Below are 25,414 nucleotides of genomic sequence, written 5' to 3' on the forward strand. Positions count from 1 at the left end.
TTATTTTTTTTTTTTTTTGCGGTAGAGCAGGTAGGCAATGAAGACCCAAAGAGCAGTACCCCATATACTCTGGAAAAGCTGTTCCCAGTGACTGTCCTGAAAACGTATCTCCCAGCTGAAAGGAAAGTAAAATCCCAGCAGAGAGTGTCCAACATAGACAAATATAGAGTTCATCCCTGCAAATGCACAGTAAGCTTTTCTGGATTGGCTGATAAAATTATGCTTTAAAGGAATAACTCATCCAAAAATGAAAATATGCTGAAAATGAATTTAATCTTGCCATCCAAGATGTAGATGAGCTTCTTCAACTTTCTTAATCTCTCTTCTTCGCGTTATTTCATCGGAACAGATTTGGAGAAATTTAGCATTACATCACTTGTTCACCAATGGTGAATGGGTGCCGTCAGAATATTGAGATGTTAAATGATGGACTGGAGTCAAGTGGATTACTTGTGGATTATTGTGATGTTTTTATCAGCTGTTTGGACTTTCATGCTGACGGCACCCTTTCACTGCAGAGGATCCATTGGTGAGCAAGTGATGTATACTATATTTCTGAATTAAGAAAAAACTCATGTACAACTTGGATGGTCTGAGGGTGAATACATTTCCAGCAAATTTTTATTTTTGGGAAAACCGTTCCTTTAAAGAAGAAAATTCTCATACTAGGATAAATGAAAGGTTGGCCGCACCATTCCTTTATGTCTACAATGAAATACATCACACCCAGCAGCACAAAGGACATGCGGCCCATGCAGGTAACAAATGATAGGGACCCGAAGAAGACAACAGATCTGTGATCTCAACCATTTGATAAGACAGCAATGGAAAACATAGTGCAGACACATGTCTTTAAGACATATCAGCACACAAAACAGCAAAAATGACCCTTAGAGGTGCACTGTGCTATTGAAAAACTTTGCCAAACATTTCTTGTAACAGCGAGGACAACACAGCGCAGAACCAGGGACTAAATAATGGATGGACATATAGTAGTTTATGTGCTTAGAGTAAGCCAATAAGAAACATAAGCATCCAAAGTGAAGGCTTGGCACCTGCTCAGTAATGTCAATAAGTCATGTGCCTCTGTGTTCCTAAGTGCCAGGATGCTCGATGGAATTTTATCTAATGTAAAATGGCTGCGTCCCAGAGCATCGTTTATGTCAGCTGAAGTCGAGCCAAAAAAAAAACCTCTTGGCTGGGAAAACAGACATACACAGGGGCTCAATAAGCTGGTATGATGAACTGCCCATAAAAATTGAAGCAGGTATGTATGCCTGTACTCGAACAGGTAGAGTAGGCTCACAAAGACACAGAGCGCATATAGCAGGGGCAAGATGAGGTCAAATTTAATGTAAAAACCTGTCGAAACGCAGGTCTCATATAGAAAAAATAATCAGTATTTTTGCCTTGTTTCTCAGTTTAAATATTCTCAAAACGGTGTTAAGTGTTAACTAAAACCATTAAAATTTGTTTTCATTAATTGTAAAATTAAATAAAATTATCTAAAATATATATATATATAAAAAACTTTAAATAAATACAAATGAACTGAAATAAAATTCAGTTAAAGTTGAAGCCCTAAAATGACTAAAACTAACAAAAAAAATAGAAATATTAAAAATAAATAGAAGTATTAAATAATGAAACTGACAAAAGCACACAAAATTACTGAAACTTAAAATAAAATCAAAATGAAATCTGAAATCCTTTAATAGTATATAAATAATATAGTATATATACGACAGTATATAAATAATGATAGTATATAAATAGTATTAAAAATACCTACATTTATTTTAATTTATTTTTAATTCCAAAAATCCTTTTTGTTTTTGTTCTTATTTTGCATGTAGAGATCAACAATCGTATGATGTCTATTGAACATTTCAGTTATATGCCATTATTCATGCTAAGGTGTTAGATGACAAATCATTTAATGTGCACCGTTCTGAAGATGTAGGGCTGACCTCATCCTGCTCAATTTCACAACAGGCGGATGAGATAAGCCAGAGTTTGGCAAGATATATGGTTGGGAAAATAAAACTGCTCACTCTCTCTTGGCTGTAAAGAAGAGTGATCTAGTTGGACAGTGGATGTATCACCCGCCGCGTCTCACTCCTGTGCCAGTGGGGGTGATTATTTACAGGACGTTCTGTCGTTAGAGGTAAGTAAACGCGTGTTTTAGCAGCCTCTGATTTGTGCCTGCTGGAGTCCCATCCCTTCTTTTGTGGATGGAGAAGTAGCTGGATTTAGAGGGTCAGGAAGCACTTACAAAAGGTTTTTTATTGACAGGTATAAATCCTTCGTCTCTTGTGCACTTAGAAAGGATGGCTGCAGAGATTCCCTGAGGATCAGAATAAAACAGATTTCAAATCAATGCAGACCTGTAAAGCAAGCACTATCAGACAACCCAAATGCAGCACCGCCATAAAGAATCAAGCAGATTAGCTGACACTCCCGGGAGGTGAAGCCCCTCAAACTAACACACGCAACACAGATCCATCTCCTCATGCCTCCTGCAAAAGTTCTCAGTCTTCTCAAATGTTACATTTCTACATTGCAATATAAATATTTTAAAATTAACACCCCAGGTTAAGTAATCAATATCACCATACTCTCCCAGTTCATTGATTACATAAAGAATTGCAAACATTTTCTGTATTACAAGTTTTGTTAAATATGTTTAAATATGCAAATGAGTCATTATCTCATTCAATATGCACAAATTGACATACATTTCCAAAACAGAAATCTAAACATTGGATAAAGCCAGGTTCAAAATGCTTGTTTTATTTTGTTAACATATTAAAGGTTTTTACAGGGGGGATTTTGGATCTCTCTTTTTATCGCTCTATAAATCAGAAAATACTGTTTAAATCACCATGTTTTTAAGAATAAAACAAAATCAATCAAATTATATTTGAACAGACCCCTCTGTAAAAAACTTCAAAATACAAATAAGAATAAATCTGTAAAGTTTGGTGTCTGTAAGCACTACTCAAGTTGGGATTTCTGTCTCAATGCATGGGGTCAAAACTAATTTTAAGAATGCAGCCGTTAAAGGCATGTATTACATATGCAAATAGATCAAATGCAATAAACAATTTAAAGTTTATTTTGTATGTTTTCTATCCACTAATCTAAAACAACAAGTTATGAAAAGCCAAATAGCCCAAAATTTCAAAATTGACCAGGGTATGAAAACAGTTTTTGACTGCAGTGTCTTGCCTTAATAGCTAGATAAAGGAAGAGTATCATTGTTAAAATAGGCTAATTTAAGGCAATATTGTGCTTTTGTGACTATAGACAGTTCAGCATCCAAACCTGCTTGTTAGGAGAATATCCATCATTTGTATAGATGACAGAATCAATGGTGTGGAAATAGCCTGGCTGGCTCTAGATTGAGTCTCCAGGCTATGCAGGCAGGATGTGGGACAATCATTGCTATGTGGGGCAATCGCTCAATTTCAATCTCAAACTGTGGAGTAGTGATTGTTGAACTTTAATTAACTCAGGGTCCTTGTTTATTGGGACGGTGAAGCACAAACAGCTTCAGATCATTCCACAATCTGACAAAGGACTCATGTAAATGATGACAAGACAAACCCTCTCCCTCTAGGTTTATGACCGTTGATGTGGTGGGAGGTAATTTTTGTTTAACCAGGATAACGTGTGTGAAGAGCACATTAACAGCACAAGAGGCTGTTCAAGATGAGCTCTCCAGAGATGTCAATGATAATTGATTGTTTGGTTGTGCCATATGCCGCGCAGTATTTATTGTGAAGCATGAAGCCTGTAACGGTCTTGTTGTTTGCCTGAATCCTTAATTATATGCTCTGTAGTCCAATCCACAATCTATATTTTCATTGACGACAGGGTAGGGATGAAGCATTGGGGAAAAGTAGAGAGGAAAGGAATAAAACATCTCAACAGATGCTTTACAGCATATACAAATAAGGACTCTTTCCCAACAACTTGCTATTCTATATATCTTCGAAAACAAGATCGCTTATCACCAAATCTGAATAAAAAAGGAGAATTTATTTAAATATAGTATGTAGTATGCAAGTGCTATATTATAAATAAACCATCTTTGAGTTGCATAATCAAAGGCTGAGGCAGTGTGTGAACAGCAGTGGCATAATTTTTAGCTGTTGGCTAGTTTATTTTATCATGCTGTGCCTCTAGGTAAAGTGAAATAGATCTCTGTTTATTTATTTCAGCACAGTGTGGCCCCATAATGCTGGCCAATATGATTCAACACAACTATAATGGCCTGATTTGTCATAGGGCTTGGGAATAATGAAATTTAAAATACTAGCATCAGGCAACTGTGTACTTTGGGTCTGGGTTAACAAAAAGCACACTCAAAAAGCTTCACTGTGAGAAGAAGAGGAGAATTGTGATCAGGGTACATACTAAATAAATGTGTATATACAGTATATATATAAAAGAAAATATCCTTCAGATATAATATGCAAATACAAAAAAAGTTAACAATGGCATAAGTTAAATAAAGTAAAAACCTAATTACAAACAAGAAAAACAAAAATAACTGTACATTTAGATTTTTTTATAAAAAAAAAAATTATTATTAAAACGTATATGCTTAGATGTAAACACTTATAAATTAAAAAAACACAAACCAATCAATTATGTTTGTTAAAAAGGCTACGTTATATGTTAGGGCTGGTTCACACAGAACACGTTTTTCCATTCCAAAGCACTACTCTTTGTCTTCCAATGTAAAACGCCCTTGGACACGTTTGACCATTGCACTCACACCTCACATTTTTTGAAGTGTCTTGCGCATGCCACGCCATTCTAAAAAAGCAGTGCTCAAGTTAAAATAAGTTCAACTAAAAAAAAAAAAAATGCATCTCATATTCCACAAGCACTAGGCTACATAAATGACAAAAGAATATGCAAATGTTTCAAATTAAAATCACTCTTTTCAAACAGGTTTCCCAAACACTCCGTCTGTCTCTCATTGGTCAGATAAACAGATAGCCCCGCCCCAAATTCACGCCATAGGATGAGTGTTGCTGTTGTTGGGCAGGTCAAACAAAAAAAGCTATGTTTTGCATGTGCCAAAGTGTTTTCTGAGAAAGTCAAACTACAAATGGCTTACTGATAGTTTTCTCTACAATTTAAGCTTGGATAAGTATTTAAACATCAAAATAATTACATACCTTAAGAAAAAAAACAATGTGAAGAAAAAAAACAACTTAAAGGGGTCATATGACGTTGCTAAAAAATAACATTATTTTGTGTATTTGGTGTAATGAAATGTTTTTAAGCGGTTTAAGGTTAAAAAAACTGGAATGTGGAAATTATTTTCCACATACTGTACATGATTGTTTCTCCTCTATGCCCCGCCTTTCTGAAACCGCTCGTTTTTACAAAGATCAACGCTCTGAAAAGTGGAGTGTGCTCTGATTGGCCAGCTATCCAATGCGTTGTGATTGGTCGAATACCTCAAGCATGAGACGGAAATGTTACGCCCCTACCATACTGTGATGCCCTGTCCCGGTGTGATGAGACATCACCAATAAAACCCATTATAAACGAGGCATTTGTTGCATCCAGTGGGTACATAATTACAGATTATATACTGTCTTTTTACGGGTTACATCGCGCCGTGTAAACATAAAACCATGTCTGCATTTGTGATCGGAGAAATGTCAAACAACAAGCGCTACTCTACACGGCTCAAAACTCGCGTTTGAATTATCAGTGGCAAATTCTTTAAATATGAAAACGTACTTACAGTCTTTGAGTCAGAACAGCCGGCATTGTAGTCTACTCTACCAGGATCAGGAAACAGTTCTCCATAAAATGCGCTGCACACATCTGAATATTTGGGTTGAAGTGTTCTGGAACAGTGTTGTAAATACAACTTAACCACTGATTTCTAGTCGTGTCCTTTTTTGGAGGGCCAAACAAAGTAGTTTAGCTTTCGCAATGAAACACACAGCGTCTTCACAACATGGCGGCGGCTGTGGCAGCAACAATAAAGTTACGCCTTCTTTCTTTGCATGAACATTTGGGCAGCGTTATGCAAATCTTCCCACATCGTGACATAGACATGTGGGGGCGTGTTTAAACGAGGCGTTTTAGGAGGGTGTGGACCAGTCTTAACTTTTATAAAGAATATCTCTTTGGGTTTGAGTCTTTAGTCTTTGCAACTTTAGGGATCTTATATATGCACGAACAGCTTGTAACACTCCAAAGAGAAAGGAAAACTTGAAATCGCATCATATGACCCCTTTAAAAAAAAAGTTCCCTAGGAAGCAATAAAGTATAAAGGATAAATATCTTGGCACAAAAGAGAGATCTTATGAGTAAGGACAGGACATTGTGCTTTCTGGAGGTGCTGAGGGTAATAATTTAATGAAATGTACTCATAAAACAGATGTCATTCATGGAAGGGACATTTAGAAAAATGTGCACACTCATATAAATGGCCCAACTTCAAATCTTTAGTCCTTAACATATAAAAACAAATGAGATACAAGCTTTGCTAAGCCGCAACATTCTTTCTCATATTAATAACCAGCCGTGCAAGAATGACCTTAAGCAAAGCCATTGTTGAGAAATGCAGGTCATTTGCCCCCATCATCCACAGCTTTATGTCTAGAGTTTGCCAGACAAAACCCCTCCATCAGCACCTGTTGTCTCTAGAGAGGGCATTCCAGCAGCTCTGCCTCCAGAAGTCCAAAACAAAACACAGAGGCAAGGTCTTTCATGGAAAAGAATCCTGCAAACTCCCTTTTTGTGTAGATCCTCTGATCAACATTTGCTGCGTTGTGCAGAAACATGATTCTCACTTAATAACCATGAACAAATGACCATACAATTAGCTTTAGATTAAACACGCCATATAACTTGAGATTGCTTAACTCGTCATGCTCATTAAAACTGACAAAGACCAAAAAAATGCAGAGTGGGAATGCAGAGAGTGGGAATTCACCCCACATGGTGCAATCAAATAGCCTTTCTGCAAGGGAAGGTCAGCAGTAAGTGAACTGTGCTGCCCCTGGAAAACATTTCTAGTAGCACATGGCCATTTCCCCTGAGACAAGGGTTTAAACATCCTCCTGCACTTCCCACCCAGCCCAGCTTCTGCTCCTTTTGTCTGTGGGACCACCCAAATGGAGCACTTAACCCTCAAATCTGCCAGCCGTTCACTATTGTCATCTCAATCTAAGATCTAATCACTTTTTTGTTTCATAAATGCAAATCTCAGTGCCAACCTATAGCACAAAGGTCATAGTTTAGTTTAACTCTCATGTTTTGCTAAGATTGACCTGAAATTTATATTTTACATGTTTGAGGTCCCAGAAACCTCAATGCTGTATGTGTAAAAATAATAAACTTCAAAATTACATAATTTTTCCTGAGTGCGCAAACATAATATACTATATCTTTCAAAATGTGGGGTCAGTAAAATGTCTTTATTAAAAAATAGTTAATACTTGTATTCAGAAAAGATGCATTACATTGTTCAAAAGTATTTTTGATAAAATAAATGCAGCCTTGATGAGCATAAGAGGCTTCTTTCAAAAACATTTAAAAAAAACTGCATTGACCTCAGACTTTTGAATTGTAATTTAAAGTAACAATTTTACATGTAGGACATCCCAACTATTTTATCAGTTTTTTTTTATGTAATAGTTTCTCATAAGACTAACAAACGTCATTAAGCATAAACAAGATTCCTTAATGCCAAGTATGTTTTTAAGCTATTAAACTTTTTAACCCTTTTTAACAAAATAATAGTTAAATCAAAACTTTTTTGTCATGCATGTTTAAACAACGAACCAGTGGAAATTATTATGCAGTAATCATGGTAAAACTCCAGATTCAAAAACCACCAGACATCTGTGAGCTGAACAACCAATCCGGTTCAGTCCCGAGAGGGGTGTGATAGCAATCTCTGACTTGGAATTCATTTAGTGCATATATACACATATCATATGACACCTACCTATTTCATAACCTGTCTACAACTACAAGCAATATAGCATTTGTACATACAGGGCTTTGCTGTATTGTGCAGTTCTTGCTATTGAAATCTGCTTTTTTACATTTTTCATATAAGTGTGGAATCGTGCTAGGATACCTTTATTCATTTTACGAAAAAACAGAAGATTCTTTCCAGCCTGTGGACCCAAAGATTATTTCCAGTATTAGACTAAATACTTAAAACATTTGACCATTTGTCTAGCAAAATGGTGCATATTAGGCCCGCACTTTAGGCCAAATAGGTCATAATCCTATAAGTAAACTAAAATAATTAACAGCAAATAAAATGCAAGATAATAATGATTATCATACGTCATACTGATATCATGTTCGGACAGAGAGAGAGGATGTGAGTGGCGGTTGTGGCCCTGAAAAAGAGCTCAAGTTTCAATGCTCCCCGTGCAGCCATGCACGGCTGTGAAGTTGGCTGTGCTCACTGATTAATTCGGTGATGACGAATGAGCCTCAGCCGAGGACACTGGAGCAGACGGACACAGACGGAGAGGCCGACACCTGCCGTGTTCTCAAAGCCATGTTGATTGACGGGCTTGGCGCTAACTGTTTTTTGCCTCCGCCCACAGGGATTTTAGCAATGCAACGGAGTTTGCACGTCTAGTTCTCACCGGTCATCGGGGCACTGTCACCATCAAAGGGTGAGAAACTTTTCTGACCTTTGCCAGAGACGCACACATCTGTCCACAGCAGCAAGGACCGCTGAGACAGAGCAGCTGTTTGTCTAAGAGAGTTGCAATATCCAGTCCAATATTATAGATTTGTCATTGTTCGTTGAACTAAAAGTAATATTAATTAATGAGACAAGAGAGCATGCTGAAAAATCAATAATCTATAGTCTGTGAAATACACAGTTTAGATAAATCACATGTTGGGCTTTGGATTAGTTTTAGGCTTTCTCTCTCATTTGTCACTGGATGTCCTTGTCTTTGGTGCATGTCCTTCAATAAGTAAAATTCACTGTTTATTTAGTTGTTTGTAATTCATTTTTATTTGTATACATTTTTGTCATGTTTATACAGCTAGTTCTGTCCCTTTAATTTAATTATAGACTGCATTCCAAGAGTGCAGACCCCCCCCCCCCCCCCCCCCCCCTTTTGTGCACTTTTCATCAAAACAACAAAATAACTGAGCATATTGTGCCTAAAATGTAGTCAATATTACTTATGCTCAATATTAACTAGTACTGGTACTTAATATTAACTTATTGTTTATAAAACTATTCATGTTAATAACAATATTTTATTTGATATTACTTAAATACTGTATCTTCAATTACCTGCATGCAAAAGAATCCCATGACTATAGAAATAATTGTACCCAAAACACCCTCTGGTCCGAAAGGCTCTGTTGTACGATATAAAACCTACATAAACAGAAATGATCAATTTTCTTATTGTAATCCATACAGTATCAATATAAATGCCATTTTAACCATTATAACTAGCTGTGGTTTCACTTAAGCAAGTGATAATGTATAATCAGTTAAACCATTAATGTAAATAATCCTCTGCGTGAAGCTTACTACATGATTAGTCACTAAGTAAGTCAATAAATGGACATATTGATTTGCGAAACCATGGAGTGATACAAGAGACACATTAATATCACAGTGTAGGAAACTGGTTGCCAGGGGCAATGGTCAAATATACATTTCAGTTCTTTTTATACATAAGAAAGCCAACTAATCTGTCAGAATCAAGCATTCAGTGTCAGATATTGAATGCACTGAATTGGTTAAAGATGATCGTAAATGATTCTCACCTTGCATGTTGGATACCAGAAGATGTTGTCCCCAAATAACCACCTGTCTATATATGTGGCTGCTCTTTCTGTGCAGTTGGGGTACAAACCATCATCTCCAATATCACCAGTTCCTGAATAACCACTAGCAGAGGAGACACAACATAATATACACTACCATTCAAATCAAAAGTTTAGGGTTGGTATGATTTTTAAAAAATGTTTCTGAAAGAAGTCTCTTAAGCTCACCAAGGCTGCATTTATTTGATTGAAAATACAGTAAAAACAGAAATATTGTGAAATATTATTACAATTTAAAATAACTTTTTCCTATTTTAAAATGTAATTTATTTCTGTGATGGCAAAGCTGAATTATCATCAGTGTCACATGATCCTTCAGAAACAATTCTAATATGCTGACATTGAGATCAAGAAACACTTCTTATTATTAATATTAAAAACAGTTGCAGTGCTCAATATTTTTGTCGAAACCATAAAAATTGTTTTTTCAAGATTCTTCAATGAATAGAAAGTAAAAAAATAGCATTTTCTTGTAACAATGTAAAAGTCTTAATGTCACGTTTGATCAATTTAATTCATTCTTGTTGATTAAAATTCACTGCTTTCAATTTATTTTACTAAAACAAACTTTTGAATGAGTGATGTATGACTTCCTTGTTATTCAAATGAATATATTATAGAAATGTAACATAATTCATTATTCAGTTTATTTTTATAGTGCTGTTCATAGCACATATTGTTCCAAAAAAGCGTTGCAAAGAAACAGCCAAAGGCAACAGTGACAAGAAAGACATTTATTGAAAAGTTTAATTATTTAGATGGAAGTGTGTTTGGTCGTAGCGAAATTTGAAGCCGCACCACAAGGACAATGACTGTGAGGTCAAAATGTTTTTTATTCAAGCAGAGTTATCAGTGCTCTGCATGTGATCATCAATATCATGATGGGTCAGACACATTGAAAAAAAAATCTTGAAGGAGAGGAGGAGGACATAAATGGAAGGTTGAGCGGATACGAGGAAAAAAGGGGAGAGAGGCAGAGAAAGGAAGATGAATCCTTTCTCCCTGCCTCCTTTTAGTGCACATGACAAACTGAGATTGGCTAATTATCCCCTCTGAAGCAGCCACCAAAAACTCATAAATCACAGATCTCATAAGAGCTCACAACACGGGCTTGTACGGCACGCACCCTCGTGCGTTCACCATCTCACAAACACAACGCCACACAAATGACCATATTGCAATGCATATATATGCGCATTCAAGATGTAAATGTACAACATTACCGCCATCCCACATATATTCTCAGCGGCACGCTTGTGTAATAATGCCAACATATATGTCACCCAAGGAATTAGCTTGTTGTATGAATGACATTATTATTATGTTAATAAAGGGATGAACTGCAGTTAAATCAGGCTTGACAGACACATTACACATTAATCACTGAATGCACAGGATTTATATTCAATATTATTGTGTTTGTATTGTTGAGTGTGACAGTCAATCTCCTTCACAAATGTATGGGCAAAGCCTGATGCTAAAATGAACTCACGTGGGGCAGTTTGGAACAGGCAGTAAGAAGGTGAGATGCAACCACATGGTCTCCAGCAACACAATGAAGATCCACTCAGGCCAGTGTAAAACCAAATCTTGAATGGGGTTCCACCAGTTTTGCTGAGGAGTACATGCAGAAAATATACAGGGTTAGTAATCATTCAGTCTTGCATGTATACGTCACAAGACTCAATAGTAATAAGCTAATCAAAAACAATTATTTGACATATTAACATATTGACATCATCTTTCTGTAACCTCTAGCAATTAATCCTTATTTCAGAACAAGTGTCTTCCTGTACAGATGTCTGATTTGAGAGAAATGTGAGACATAGAGTTTAACCCACCTATCTCAAGGAGATCTCTCTGTGGGGAGAGAAAGTTTGCATCAGTTCCAGGACAAAATATGTGAAACCCAAACGGTGGAACACTCCGGGTATCCGTAGCCAGGACCAGGATACTAACACATTTATGCACACAAAAAACATAAACATACAAGATTACTATTACAAATTATTGATGGAAAAACACACTCATATATAATGTATTTTAATAGGTTTGCATTTAATAGTAGCCAGCAAGTCAATGGTAGGTTTTTGTGTCTTTAGCTATGCAAGTGCTTTTCGTATAGATTCTATATCTTTCTCTGGATTAATTACTGTAATATATTGTCTGGATTTTACAAGATTTAACAGGGATTTCTTATAGCAATGGATTCAGACCTTTACTGTCATGACATAAATGATATAAAAATACACTATATTGTGGGATAATAGCATGTAAGTATATAATATTTGTTATATATCATAATATATATAACTTTTATAATTAATATACACACTTTTAAAGTTAACATAAATTAGAAACTACTTAAACTGAGAAATAAACAGTATGTGTATTAATTTACCTATAAAACCTAATAGATTTTTTTTTAAGTTCTATTGATCAAATAATCCTGAAAAGAAAAATTAACCATGGTTTCCACAAAAATATTAAGAAGAACAACTGTTTTCAACATTGATGATAAGATAAGTTTCTTGAGCATCAAATCAGCATATTAGAATTAGGGATGCACCGATATGAAAATTTTGGCCGATACCGATAACCGATTATTCTTTATTTTTGAAAGCCGATAACCGATATGTTGGCCGATAAATCTATATCCAAATTGTTATATACTTTTTGAGAGCCTGATTACAAAAAAGGTCTCATCATTAAAAGCCACATCCCAAACACTTCAACATAAGCAGCCTAGTTTGAACGGTGTACGTTTTAAAAATATTTTTACTCTCCCATTACCAAATTTAGTCATAAAAAAGTCTTACAAATAAATAAAATTATGCATAAATAATGCAAACAAGTCACTGGACATCATTACACGTGTAAAGAATCAAAATGAATGCGCCATAGATCAATAAAACGGAATAGCCTCTGCACGGACAATAATTAAATGATTTTAATTACTAAACCATATTGTTGATGAAAATAATAAGAGAACAATACAAGTGGTTGTTGTTATTAATAATGTATCAATGATTTTGAAAAAGTAACAAATTAATACCACTGTTTTAAATAGCAGCCGTTGAGCTGCGCGTGCTGAAGCTGAAGAGCTGAATGAACATGGTAAACTGAAGCGTTTTGCTGGCAGCTTATTTAACTCAAGGAAATGCATCCTGAGATTAATATTAATACAACATAAACATAATATTACAACTTATATATGTACAAAATGACGCAGTTATTGCATGCTATAGTCAGAATGTGTGATCCTGTTGTGGATGCGCTCTTCCCATAACAACGCGCTGAAACATGGCAACTAAACCCAAAGAATTCACAATGTTTTATTATAATAATGTTCTCATTAGAATTTTATATACACGACATTCCCAATCATAGTTATTAATGTTGTGCACTGCTGTTTGAGCTGCGTGTGCTGAGCTAAAGATGATCACCGGTAAACTGAAGCGCTCTTTTAACTTAACCAAACGCATTCTATATGAGATAAATCAGATATACATCAAATAAACACAATATTACAATGTACAATTGCACAAAAGGCTGCAAACGAACAGCGCGCATCTGAAGTGTCTCTGAAGGAAATAATGCATTATTTATCGGCTTTAAGATATCGGCCAAATTTTCTTATCAGGCCGATACCGATAACAGAAAAAATGAGCCGATATGGGCCGATACCGATATGGTGGCCGATATATCGTGCATCCCTAATTAGAATGATTTCTGAGCAATGGCTGTTGAAAATTCAGTTTTGCCATCCCATTAATAAATTACATTTTTAAATATATTAAAATAGAAAACAGTTATTTTAAACTGTAACACTATTTTACAATATTACTGTTTTTACTGTAGTTTTGTAGCCTTGGTGAGCATAAAATATGAAAAAACATACCTACCCTAGGCGTTTGAAATGTACTGTACACAGTATATACACCAGGAAATATACAGTGGGTACGGAAAGTATTCAGACCCCCTTAAATTTTTCACTCTTTGTTATATTGCAGCCATTTGCTAAAATCATTTAAGTTAATTTTTTTTCCTCATTAATGTACACACAGCACCCCATATTGACAGAAATCTAAAATTTTCATCTAAAATTAGCATTTTTATCAGGCTGCTATGTTCAGGTTCAGTAATTTTACTCTAATGGCAATGTACAGGTCCTTTTCTATGCAATTAAAGTGAAATAACTGAACATAAATATAGGAGCCTGATAAAAATGCCCATTTTAGAAGAAAATTTCAGACGGCATTTAGAGGCTTTTGCATCTGAACTCTTCATATATATATATATATATATTTCCTGGTTCACTTCATTAAATCATAATATATAGTTGTAATTTAATTAAGCTCTAGAACTACTACTGTAAATACACAGCAACCAGTAGCAAATAATATTAAATACATTTTAGATAAGATTTTTGCTGTACATCTAAGGTCTGAATCCTTCTAGGTGTTTTGTTTTTCAAAGAAGAGCAGATTTATGTTCATAACATAGGCTAATGATGATTATGCTGACACAGAGCCAGGCTGAGGTGAGAAGTCCTTCCCTGCAGGACTCTAGAGGTGTGATCTATCCTGCCGGAGACTAATAATGCTTATCTGAGGAGATGCTGGCGGGGAGGGTGATGGGAGTGAGCGATATAGAGCGAGAGATTGATGGTAATCTGCACATTAGTTAATTGAATACCTCTTTGTGGCACGTACCAAGGGCCACAAGAAACAATATAATACTGATCATTGATCCAACAAATCAAATAAAAAGCGGAAACACTCCACCTCTGCGCATGGAGAAAGGAAGTGGTTCGGTGACTAATGGTATCTGTCAATTAAATCTCATATACACACACACTTTCTAGAGCAAATCTTGCTATGCAATTTATCAATCAAAGAATTGACAGTCAGTAATTTTGCTAAAATATTAGTTTACAATCAACATCGCAATGCTTTAAAAGTGTTTACCTGTGTTTGCTGTAGCTCAGTGTGAGTTAAATTATGAAAGGAGAAACAATAGGGTAATTATTATTCAAAAGTGGGACTGTTTTGCTAGATTTGCAATGGATCTTAGAAAGTATTAATGCATATGTTTCTATGACTGCTGTTCTTTAAATTATGTTCCAAGGATGATAATGGCTTCAGTGGCCAACCAGAGACAGACTGACTAAAATCTTCACTAGTGCCATGTTTAAATAGATAATTTAGTCAAATAATTTCCCATGAATTGTAATACATTTTGTTGCATTTGAAGGCTGGTATATTGGGGGGAAATGGTTTCTAAACATCATTCTGAGTGATCCACAGGCTGAGGTCTCAGATATGGAAAGAGTAAATTTTGCAGTTTAGGGCAAAAGCTGTAATTACATTACATGAAGTTCCATAAAATCCACTGTGCAGCTGGCATGATGAAACCCTATCTGTGATAATTGACCATTAACGCCAGGCTTGTTTTTGCTCTGTGCACCTCTGTTCAACGGCTCCAGATACTATGATTGCCACTGGATCACTGGAAAGTATCACAACATTTTTGTTAACTTAGTTACACATCCATCCTGCCAGACAGCTAAGCTGCTTTGCCTAATGTACAGTATGAGCACTGCTCTGCACTGACCTGTCACACGGCTCTCCCTGCTCTCCCCGCTTAACCCTGACAGTCCTAATGTGCTGCTGTGTGTAACAGATCGGCCAAGCTCCCCCACCACCCAATCACAACGATCCCTCTCACCTAAGTTCTGAGCACCTGCACCTGTCACTAATCAAGCACCTCATCAACCAGCCTGCATAAAAGCACACACCTCAGACACCCTCACCGTCCGGTCTCGTATACACGTAGAGGACTAAATGACTTTGCCACTGCTTCCATGTGAATACTTCCTGCATTACTTGCCTCCTGTGTTCCTCCTAGTGTCTCCTGTTCCTCCTTGTCCAAGGATCGCTGAGGTGTGTGCTCCTCCTGCCAACATTTCAGCTCCTGTTAAACCAAAGACTCCGATTCCCCCACTCATCATATCCTTCAAACTATTCATTCACCATCACATCCTCTGGACCCTACCCCAGTACTCTCTGTGACCAAATAAACCTGTTTTATATATACTAACCTGTTGTGTCAGACCTCTTCCGTTACACTGTGAGACCCTGGATTAGAAATTTTGGCTTTCTTTCTTTCATTAACAGAGACTAATGGACTTCATTTGCAAAGTGAGGATTTGGTGACTTGAATATGTAATGCTTTCGTATCACTTGAGAAAAAGTTCACAGTCTACGTTAATAAGGGGGCAGATTGAAGGGTGCAGGTCACTCTTTGTCTGGTATCAGTCACTGCCAGCCAGAATGAAACAACTGTAATGAGTCTTCTTGCTTCCTATTGTACTTTGATAACTCCAATGCAATCAAACTGAGGAGGCATGTGCACCACTGATTTTTGTGGACTGTCAATGCAACTAAATTATTATTATAATTGAAAAATAAGTTTCACAAATATTGTAGGTACAAACACATATGATTTTCTCATATAAAATATCAAAGATGCTCTTTCCCACACAACAAAACAGCATCACTGGCAGTTCAGATGCAATTTGTTAGGTCAGGATTTAAAGTTGAAACCCCTTTAACTCTAAATAAAAAATGCTATAGACTTGACTTATCCCATCTTAAATTTATAAATTTAATAAATGAAACCAAAACAAATAACTAAAAGGGCACCAAGTGAGCCAGCACCACCACTGGCATCCTTCCAAACATTTTTTTTAAATAAATAAAAATACTAAAAGAAAATAAAAGTTATGATAAGACTGGAAAATATGTATAGCCCACTCACAATATCCATCTTTTGGGCTGTAGTTCATGAAGCAGAACCCAATGAGCATCAGGACGATGGTTCTCCAAGTAACCTTGCAAAGGAGCTGTAGCCATGGAGCACCTTTCCTATGCATCGAGGTAAATGCTAGCACTACAGAAGTACCTATGATGAACACAAACCTTGGCAAAGAATTAAAGACAGCATTACAGTACATGCAGTACTTACACTTACAGTACATACTGTACGATTTCACAACTGTTGTGCATTACTATTGATACTTATGTGTGCTTTTGGGACATATTTGCACTGGTTAACGCAAAATTGAAAGCAATTCTGATTTTTGTATGTCAAAAAACATTGATTTTGTAACAGAATTTGATTGTGTATGCTTGGATTTTTATGAACAATTGTTCTCTTTTAACATTTCCATAACAAACTACCAAAATCCACAATTTAAGGTGGTTACTGCATTGCTGGGTCTCTATACATAGAGGAATATGTATTCATTTCATCATGCAGGCCTTTTTAAAAGTAGTCTCTGTGTATTACTAGCTTTATGTATACTCTCAGAGAAAGAAAGATTAATTGGCATATAGGCAAAGCATTTTAAATGGTGGTGGGTTGGAAAAGCCTTAAATCTGAATGGTTTTGAAGGCTGATCCAAACTGTTGGACTGAAGTCCCACTCTTTTCCATATTAATCTCAAAAATGGAAATAATTCTCCATCGATCCATTAAGTACATGCTGGCAGCTCACCAAGGCATCACAAGATTAGCTACTGTGAGACCTGTAACGTACATGGAAAAAGACGTTCACACACATGAAAACACACACACAAACATCTGGTGCATGTCTGTCTACAGTTGCTGGAAAGTTGGCTGTTTGATTGACACGTAAGAAATGCATTATCTTACTGCTGAATGACTGACAAATCCTCAAATCCTCATAATCACACTTAATTGTAAACAATGCTGTCACTCAGAGTGTAGTAACTGATGATAAAAGATTGTGCCCTTAAAACATTGTTTTCTCATTATTTTTCGATTTTCAGATGGCAAATGATTTATAAATGCTCATACAGCCATGACAGAGGAGGCCTCACAGTAATATGAAAATCCATCTGCTTTCCCTTATGATCAATACAATTCTGCTGATATGATGAAGAGGCCATTATGAGCCTTAAATTGAGTTCATCTGTGAATACTCCAGGAGATGTGCTTCGTAATAGACCCCTATTAAAATTTGAAGGGGTCATGTGATGTTGCTAAAAAGAACATTATTTTGTGTATTTGGTGTAATGAAATGTGTTTATGCGGTTTAAAGTAAAAAAAACACATTATTTTCCACACACTGTACATTATTGTTTCTCCTCTATGCCCAGCCTTTTTGAAACGCGTCGATTTTTACAAAACTCATCGGTCTGAAAAGCTAGGTGTGCTCTGATTGGTCAGCTAACCAGTGCGTTGTGATTGGCCGAATACCTCAAGCGTGAGACGTAAATGTTACGCCCCTCACCATACTGTGACGGCGTGTCTGGCCGGAGCGACGAGACAAAAACATTAAAACCCATTATAAACGAGGCATTTGTTGCATCCAGTGGGGACATAATTACTGATTATAATGACTTATACTGTCTTTTTACACGTTGTGTTGCATTGCATCAGGCCGCGTAAACATAAAACCCTGTCTGCATTTGTGATCAGAGAAATGACAAACAACAAGTGCTAACGTTACCCCACACTGCCCAAAACTCGTGTTTGAATCATCAGTAGCAAATGATAAAAGAAAATTACTTACGTGAGTCAGAACTGCCGGCATTTTAGTCTAACATTACTCTCCCAGGATCAGTCAACAGTCCTCCATAGAATGTGCCGGCGATCCAAGTTGATGTATTTCCTCAGCGACCAGCACGGATCAGCTCCAGGCATGACAAAGCAGATATCGTCCTCTTTTGGAAGACCAAACAAAGTAGTTTTGCTTTCACAACGAAGCACACAGCGGCCTAGCGTGAGCGAAAGCCCTGGCTTAGTGTGAGCTGAAGCCCGGCAAGAGTGAGCTGAGGCGGCGGGGTCGAGAACGGCGGTCCCGGCGAAGGAGCGGTGAAAACAGTGAAAGCCGATCCGGTGATCCACAGCACTAAGTTGATGTATTTCCTCAGCGACCAGCACAGATCAGCTCTAGGCATGACGAAGCGCATATCATCCTCTTTTGGAAGACCAAACAAAGTAGTTTCGCTTTCACAACGAAGCACAGCGTCTTCACGACATGGCTGCAGCGGCAACAATACCACAGCGAGAATAAAAGTTATGCCGTCTTTCTTTGCGTGAACATTTGGGCGGCGTTATGCAAATCTTCCCACATAGTGAGGTAGATATGTGGGGGCATGTTCGAACGAGCCCTTTTAGGTAGGCGTGGCTGACTCTTAACTTTTATAAAGAATATCTCTTTGGATTTGAGACTTTAGTCTTTGCAAATTTACAGATCTTCTTTATGCACCAAGAGCTTGTAACACTCCAAAGAGAAAGGAAAAAAATGAAATCGCATCATATGACCCCTTTAACATGCAACCCTTTCTCATCTGCGTCCTTTGAGGATGTTCATCCAAAAGTCATACCATAGATGTGAAGTATAAAATGCATGCTGAATTAAAGGCCACATATTTTACACCTTTTTGGAGTTTTATTTTAAGTCTTGATATCCTTAAGAATATATATTTGCGGTATAAGTACCAAAACCAAAAACCATCTCAATATATTTTTACAGCTCCTCTCTCAGGAACTCTGCAAAGAACAGGTCGATTTGAGCCTGTCTAATTAATATTCATGAGCCTCTCTTCTGATTGGCCTGTTGTTTTCTGAGTGACGAACGGCCAGGCCAACCACAGGTAACTAGGGTCATGTATGCTGTAGCCTGCTGTGGATTGGTAATACTCACAAGTAAGGTCAATAGAAACACCGATAATGATGGACACTGCTGAGGGAAATGTTGTCCGGCCTTACATGTTTGAGCCGAACTCAGGCCCCGAATCGGCGACGACAGGAGACAACCAACCACCTCCTCAAACGCACTTACAACAGGATGTTTCAGAATGGTAATTCATGTTTTTTTTTTTCAAACACCGAATGCAGTAAATACAAACCTGACCAGCCGAGCGTTTGCGATCACGTGAACTTGAAGACACTTGTACAAATGCGGATGGGTGACATGAATGGAAATGATTCCAGATTGGTAATGTAGCATTTGGTTTCTGTATTCTGTACTGTATTTTCCTGTGCTCAAACCTGCCAATCTAAAGGACCAAACGCCGTGTATGGTGTTTGAGGTCATTCGTGAATTAGCATAGACTTATAGTCTAAATAAAACTATTTGCAGCTGTTACTATTATTACAGTTGTATACACAACTTTGTATTATGCTTGTTACAGAGTGTGTGACATCACGTGAACTACCGCTGGCAATAGTCACGGCGACCGTCACAGCCCTACTGTGCAATAATGTAATTTCCTGACATCCAGACTGAACAGCGTTTTCTCGACATGTTTCCGTGTTGTTGTTGCTCAGCAATGGCATGGACGCAATGTTGTCTGGGGGTTTGGCAAAAGGAGAGTGGGACTTTGGGCAGTGCTCGGGGTGGTGACTGAAGGCGGTGACTGAGGGGTTCTGACGTCACCTTTTTAAGGAAGTCGCAACGTTTCGTGAAAAATCACAGCTACTTCATGCAGGCTGTGTGCATTTGACTGTGGATTGACTGTTTTGAAACTTATATGGTAGTTACATATCACCTAGACATCAGTTATCATGAAAAAAGCCAGGAAATTTCAGTTTTGACAATATGGGACCTTTAAAGTGTGTTTTTTATTAACCAGCACTTTATCTGATATTGGGACATTATGTCTTTGGTAGTCAGTGAAGATTTATAAGGCATCATTTTAGCTTTCATTTCTTGCTTAAATACCACTTAATTTGTGGTATTTATCTAATGATGCCTAAATAATAACTTTAGGACACATAAGTGTGTATTTCTAAGTCACTCAATAATGGCTTTGAAAGACTGATTAACATTTCTAAATAACCATCACCAGAGAGCTTTAAAATGTTTTGTGAATCTTTTTGACTGACTCATTAAAAAAAGAGTTCATGAATAGTAACTAGGTCCCGAATCGGACATCACAGCTTAAAAACACTGGCATGCACTAACAAGGTAATATCTGACAAAACTGCATATAGATGCACATTTTGACACATTTGCTGGTAGTTCAGATGCAATATAAAGCCCTGTATAGAGTAACAATTACAGAGATCATCCCAGACCATCATTTAATTAATCATTCAGCAAAACAACTCACCATTCCAAGGTGCATGTTGGAAAAACCAGTAACCACCTCCACCATAGTTCACAAATACCATGACCGTCAAGGACAATCTGAAAAAATACAATGACACAGAAAATTTAATCAGAAAATAATTTTTTAATGAAAAGATATTATTCAAACAAATATTAAGCAAACATGAAGCCTAGTATTGCTTAATATTGTTAATGAGCAGATTTCTACAAGAATCACTTTGAATTTTAAATTTTTTTATTTGACCAAATGAAATTCTGAATATTCTTACAATTTTTTAACCTACAACCTACATTACCATTCAAATGTTTGGGGTTAGTAAGATTTTGTTTTAAAGAAATTAATGCATTTATTCAGCAAAGATGTATTACATTGATCAAAAGTGGCAATGAAGACAAAAAAAAAGTATTTCAAATAAATGTTCTTGTGAACTTTCTATTGATCAAAGAATCCTGAAAAAATGTATCTTGGTTTCCACAAAAATATTAAGCAGCACAATTGTTTTTGACATTTATAATACTACGAAATGTTTCTTGAGCACCAAATCAGCATATTAGAATGATTTCTGAAGGATCATGTGACACTGAAGACTTCACATCACGCGTGAAGCGTCCTGTGCCACTACAGGAATAAATTACAATTTAAAATATATTAAAATAGAAAGCAGTTATTTAGATTGTAATAAAATTTTGACTGTATTTTTGATCAAATAAAATAACCTTGATGAGCATTGAACTGTGATACACAAACAATTGAACAAAAATAAGAAATTATCTTTACAATACCCTTTGGTACCTCATCTGTCACTTGTGAATTTAAGGTAAACTGTATCAGTATTATGGATCATAAGGCCAGAGGGTGTGTCAGTTGTTTTATATATCAGAGATGAAATGCTGTGTAAGGTAATGCAACCTAAGCATTACGAATCACTCAGGAAATGAACGGTTGTCCTCTGAATCGCCTCACCCAGAAGTGCTGACTAAAGCCCTCCACTGTAATTTATTGTAGACGTGTAACTTAGCGCAAGGAAGCCAAGCTGCAGCTTACTGTGCATGATTGAACACTACATTGAATTAGCAACAGCAGGAGATACTTTTTTTATTGCACGTCAGAAAATGCATGTTTGCACTATACAGCATAAATATACCCGTGGACACGAAATAGATTTTTGTGATCAGACCCTGAGACACCACCTCAGCTATTAAACTGCCAACACTCGGATCATGGCATTGAAGTGTGTTCTCTTTGGTTTCTTTTTGTATAAGAAAATACTGAGAAACCAAAGCACTGTATGGACCTTCAGATAAACTTCATTCTATCTGAACTATCTACATTTTTCCTCACCAAATTCAATTAGGAGATCAGAACAGAGACCATTACTGCTCCTTTTAGGCCTAACCTGCTGATACAAGATTTTAATCACATGCCATCCTCTAAAGAGCACTATTTAAGTAAGCATGTCTTTGTCTTTCTTCTCGCTCTCTTTTACGCACATTCTCTTTCTCACACACACACACTTTGCGACTACATCCATTAGTGTCCATAGTAACGATGACAAAGGTTAAGCCATTTACTATGGCACAATGTTTGCAATATAGCATGATATAGCCAGTAATTTTAATTTAAAAACCCTCAGAGTTTTGGAGGCTTTCACTCTCTTAAAAAAAAAAACTTCCAGGGCAAAATAATTAATTTGATTGCTTTAAGCTTCCTGTGTCTTTCTGTCATAACCTTTAAATTATCAAAAAACTGCAACAGACACTAAAACAATGTTGTGTCTTTGTGTTGCCTCTCATTAACCATTATTGTTAACAAGTACAAAATGTATTTTGGCAGTAACTCCCAGTGTATATTTGTCATTGTCATTTTATCCCAGAGATATAGCTCTTTGTAATCCCTGAATTTATATATACTGCAGTTCTCACTGTAAAAAGCCTGAGATTTCAAATAAAACTAGTACAGGTAACACTTGAATACTTAAATATGACAAATTGTTCAAATCAAAGAGTTGAATAACATGACTTACAATATGAAAATGATTTACATTCAAATTAAATTACGTAGCTGATGCTAATCATTTGTGATTTGTAATGTATATAAACACATTTGTGATTTATATATACTGCAGTATCCACTGTAACAAGCTTGAGATATCAAATAAAACTAGTGCAGGTAAAATTTAAATATTTAAATGCGTCAAACTATTAAATTGTAGAGCTGAATAACATGACTTTCAAGGTGAGTATGATAGGAAAATGATTCACATTCAAATTTATTTACATAAATAAAAGGTACTGTTCATCCAAAATGAAAATTCTGTCATCATTTAATCACCTTTAAGTCGGTCCTAACCTTAGTTTTTCTTCTGTTAAACATAAAAATATATTTTGAAGAATGTGGGTAACCAAAGAGATGATTTTTTTTCAAAATATCTTCTTTTGTGTTCTGCAGAAAAAGAAATTCCTACAGGTGTGGAACAACTTTGCTGAGTAAATGACGACAGAACTTTAATTTTTGGTTGATCTATCCCCTTCATGCCAGTCACCAAGAACAAAATGAAATGTTTCATGAAGAGTAAAGGGTTGTACGTTAGCAAAATGTCTTGTTTCCTGCTTAGTACAGGGTATATTTAACTTAATGAGCACATTTTGAAGTTCATTTGCTGTTAGCGTAACTTATCACCAAGCCACCAACGTCAATTTGCTATCACAAATATGAGGAAACTAGCTGCAGGCTTTTGGCTGGCGAGATTTAAAACCTAATCCTTTTTTAAAAAATTAAAATGCAAACAAAGTCTACAGTTATACTATACATCATGTTGATGGCATCTGATGAATTGAGGGTGCTGTTCTTCAGCTCTGAGAAAAACCATCGCCGTAACAATTTCACAAGGGCGGTGACAGATGACAGATGCTTCTGTCTTCAGTGAAAAGTTTTGACTCATTGCTGGACAGGCCATATTTCATGTTATACAGCAAGGGAGTTGCAACGCTACAGGCTTTCTCTAGGTTGATATTCTCACAAAGAGCCAAACACATCCACTGACATTATTAAATTCTGTGTATAGCCAAATCAGGGATCCCATGTGTATTTTGTAGTGTTGATTTGGTTTTGGACCCGCAATAGCTGCAAAGCTCTTGTGAAATATCATGTATTTGTTGCAGAATCCAATATTACCTCGGTATCAATGGACCTGACAAGCCAGCTGTGATGTCATCCTCTGAGTCTATATGTATGAGATGATGTCTACATCATATTCAAATTCAGCACTCTAGTGCCAGATTACAGAATACTTAGGCTGAAGTGAAGGAAACATTGAAACAAAGAACCAAAGTCTCCAGCCACACTGACAAAACCATTAGGCTTAACAAGGAAATGGACTGTTTCATATCCAAGTCTTAAATCAGGTATAGACTGAGCGGAACATCTGTTTTTATCAGCACTGTGGTTTACAAGGAATATCATTAAGAATGTGAATGGAGCATTTATGAATTGGGCTAAGTGTTTCACATAAAAAGGCTGGGGGAGAAAAAAACCTATGGTGACAGGCAATTCTAAGAATCATGGTTATTCTTACTGTCATTGATAGTACAAATTGCCACTGGTGATTGCTATCTGAAAAGCACGTTTGCAACACATATGGATTATCCATTACACAAAAATCTTGATCTGGGAAGTCATATCCTCTCTCCAGCTCCAGATCTACAGCCTGCTGAATATGTTCTGATATGCTGCTTGTATTATTACATCAATTACTGGGAAGTGAGAGGTCAAAGCCATAGCAGCTTCCTGTTTCGGGTGAGGCATGCTTCTGCGTTTGCCCCCGAGCCACTATCAAGCCCTGCTGGCCTTCCCGATTAAATCACATCACCCTTGCTCAACAGCAATCCACTGTTCCCCTCCACAGAGGCAAAATATATTAGAGATGATGCCTAGAGCGACCTCTGTAAACAATGGCTCGAGTGAGTGTATGTCCAGCCTGTGACCCCTTGCAATCTCTTTAGTCCCACAATACATTCTCTGAGTGAATGCGGCCATCAAGCCAATGACAACTGATAGGTATTAATAAGTTCATAGAATTTAGAGTTCAACTGGTTCAAAATTAAGTTACCATTTTCGGCCAAATAACTGAAAAGTCATTTTTTGGCACATACCCTCGAATTGTGTCCAGTGACTTCAGTCTTGATGACTTTGATTTGCTTTTGTCCACAGAATGTTCATTAATTGCCTCATCCTAAAATAAGCAAAAATAACCAATTCAGTATGACATTGAAAAAAGGCCAAAAGATGTATTTGTAAATAGGTCTTCATACTTCATTCACATATACATATATATATATATATATATATATATATATATATATATATATATATATATATATATATATATATAAACTGTTA

General features: G+C 36.5%; 1 protein-coding gene across 1 annotated transcript in view; it reads right to left on the reverse strand.

Moving 5' to 3' along the window:
• LOC107559314 (heparan-alpha-glucosaminide N-acetyltransferase-like) overlaps window positions 1-25,414 on the reverse strand; it is a 30,920-nt gene continuing 5,506 nt past the window's right edge. The window contains exons 6-17 of the mRNA XM_016243084.1: window positions 25,168-25,247; window positions 21,017-21,093; window positions 17,428-17,458; window positions 16,686-16,850; window positions 11,749-11,821; window positions 11,360-11,481; window positions 9,808-9,931; window positions 9,323-9,409; window positions 8,094-8,168; window positions 2,278-2,347; window positions 667-777; window positions 1-176 (exon numbers count right to left, since the gene is read on the reverse strand). Coding sequence (XP_016098570.1) covers window positions 1-176; window positions 667-777; window positions 2,278-2,347; window positions 8,094-8,168; window positions 9,323-9,409; window positions 9,808-9,931; window positions 11,360-11,481; window positions 11,749-11,821; window positions 16,686-16,850; window positions 17,428-17,458; window positions 21,017-21,093; window positions 25,168-25,247 — 1,191 coding nt within the window. The remainder of the gene's footprint in view (window positions 177-666; window positions 778-2,277; window positions 2,348-8,093; window positions 8,169-9,322; window positions 9,410-9,807; window positions 9,932-11,359; window positions 11,482-11,748; window positions 11,822-16,685; window positions 16,851-17,427; window positions 17,459-21,016; window positions 21,094-25,167; window positions 25,248-25,414) is intronic.

The sequence above is a fragment of the Sinocyclocheilus grahami genome, unplaced genomic scaffold, assembly GCF_001515645.1.
Source record: "Sinocyclocheilus grahami isolate Dianchi unplaced genomic scaffold, SAMN03320097.WGS_v1.1 scaffold681.1, whole genome shotgun sequence".
In the NCBI taxonomy this organism is placed as follows: domain Eukaryota; kingdom Metazoa; phylum Chordata; class Actinopteri; order Cypriniformes; family Cyprinidae; genus Sinocyclocheilus; species Sinocyclocheilus grahami.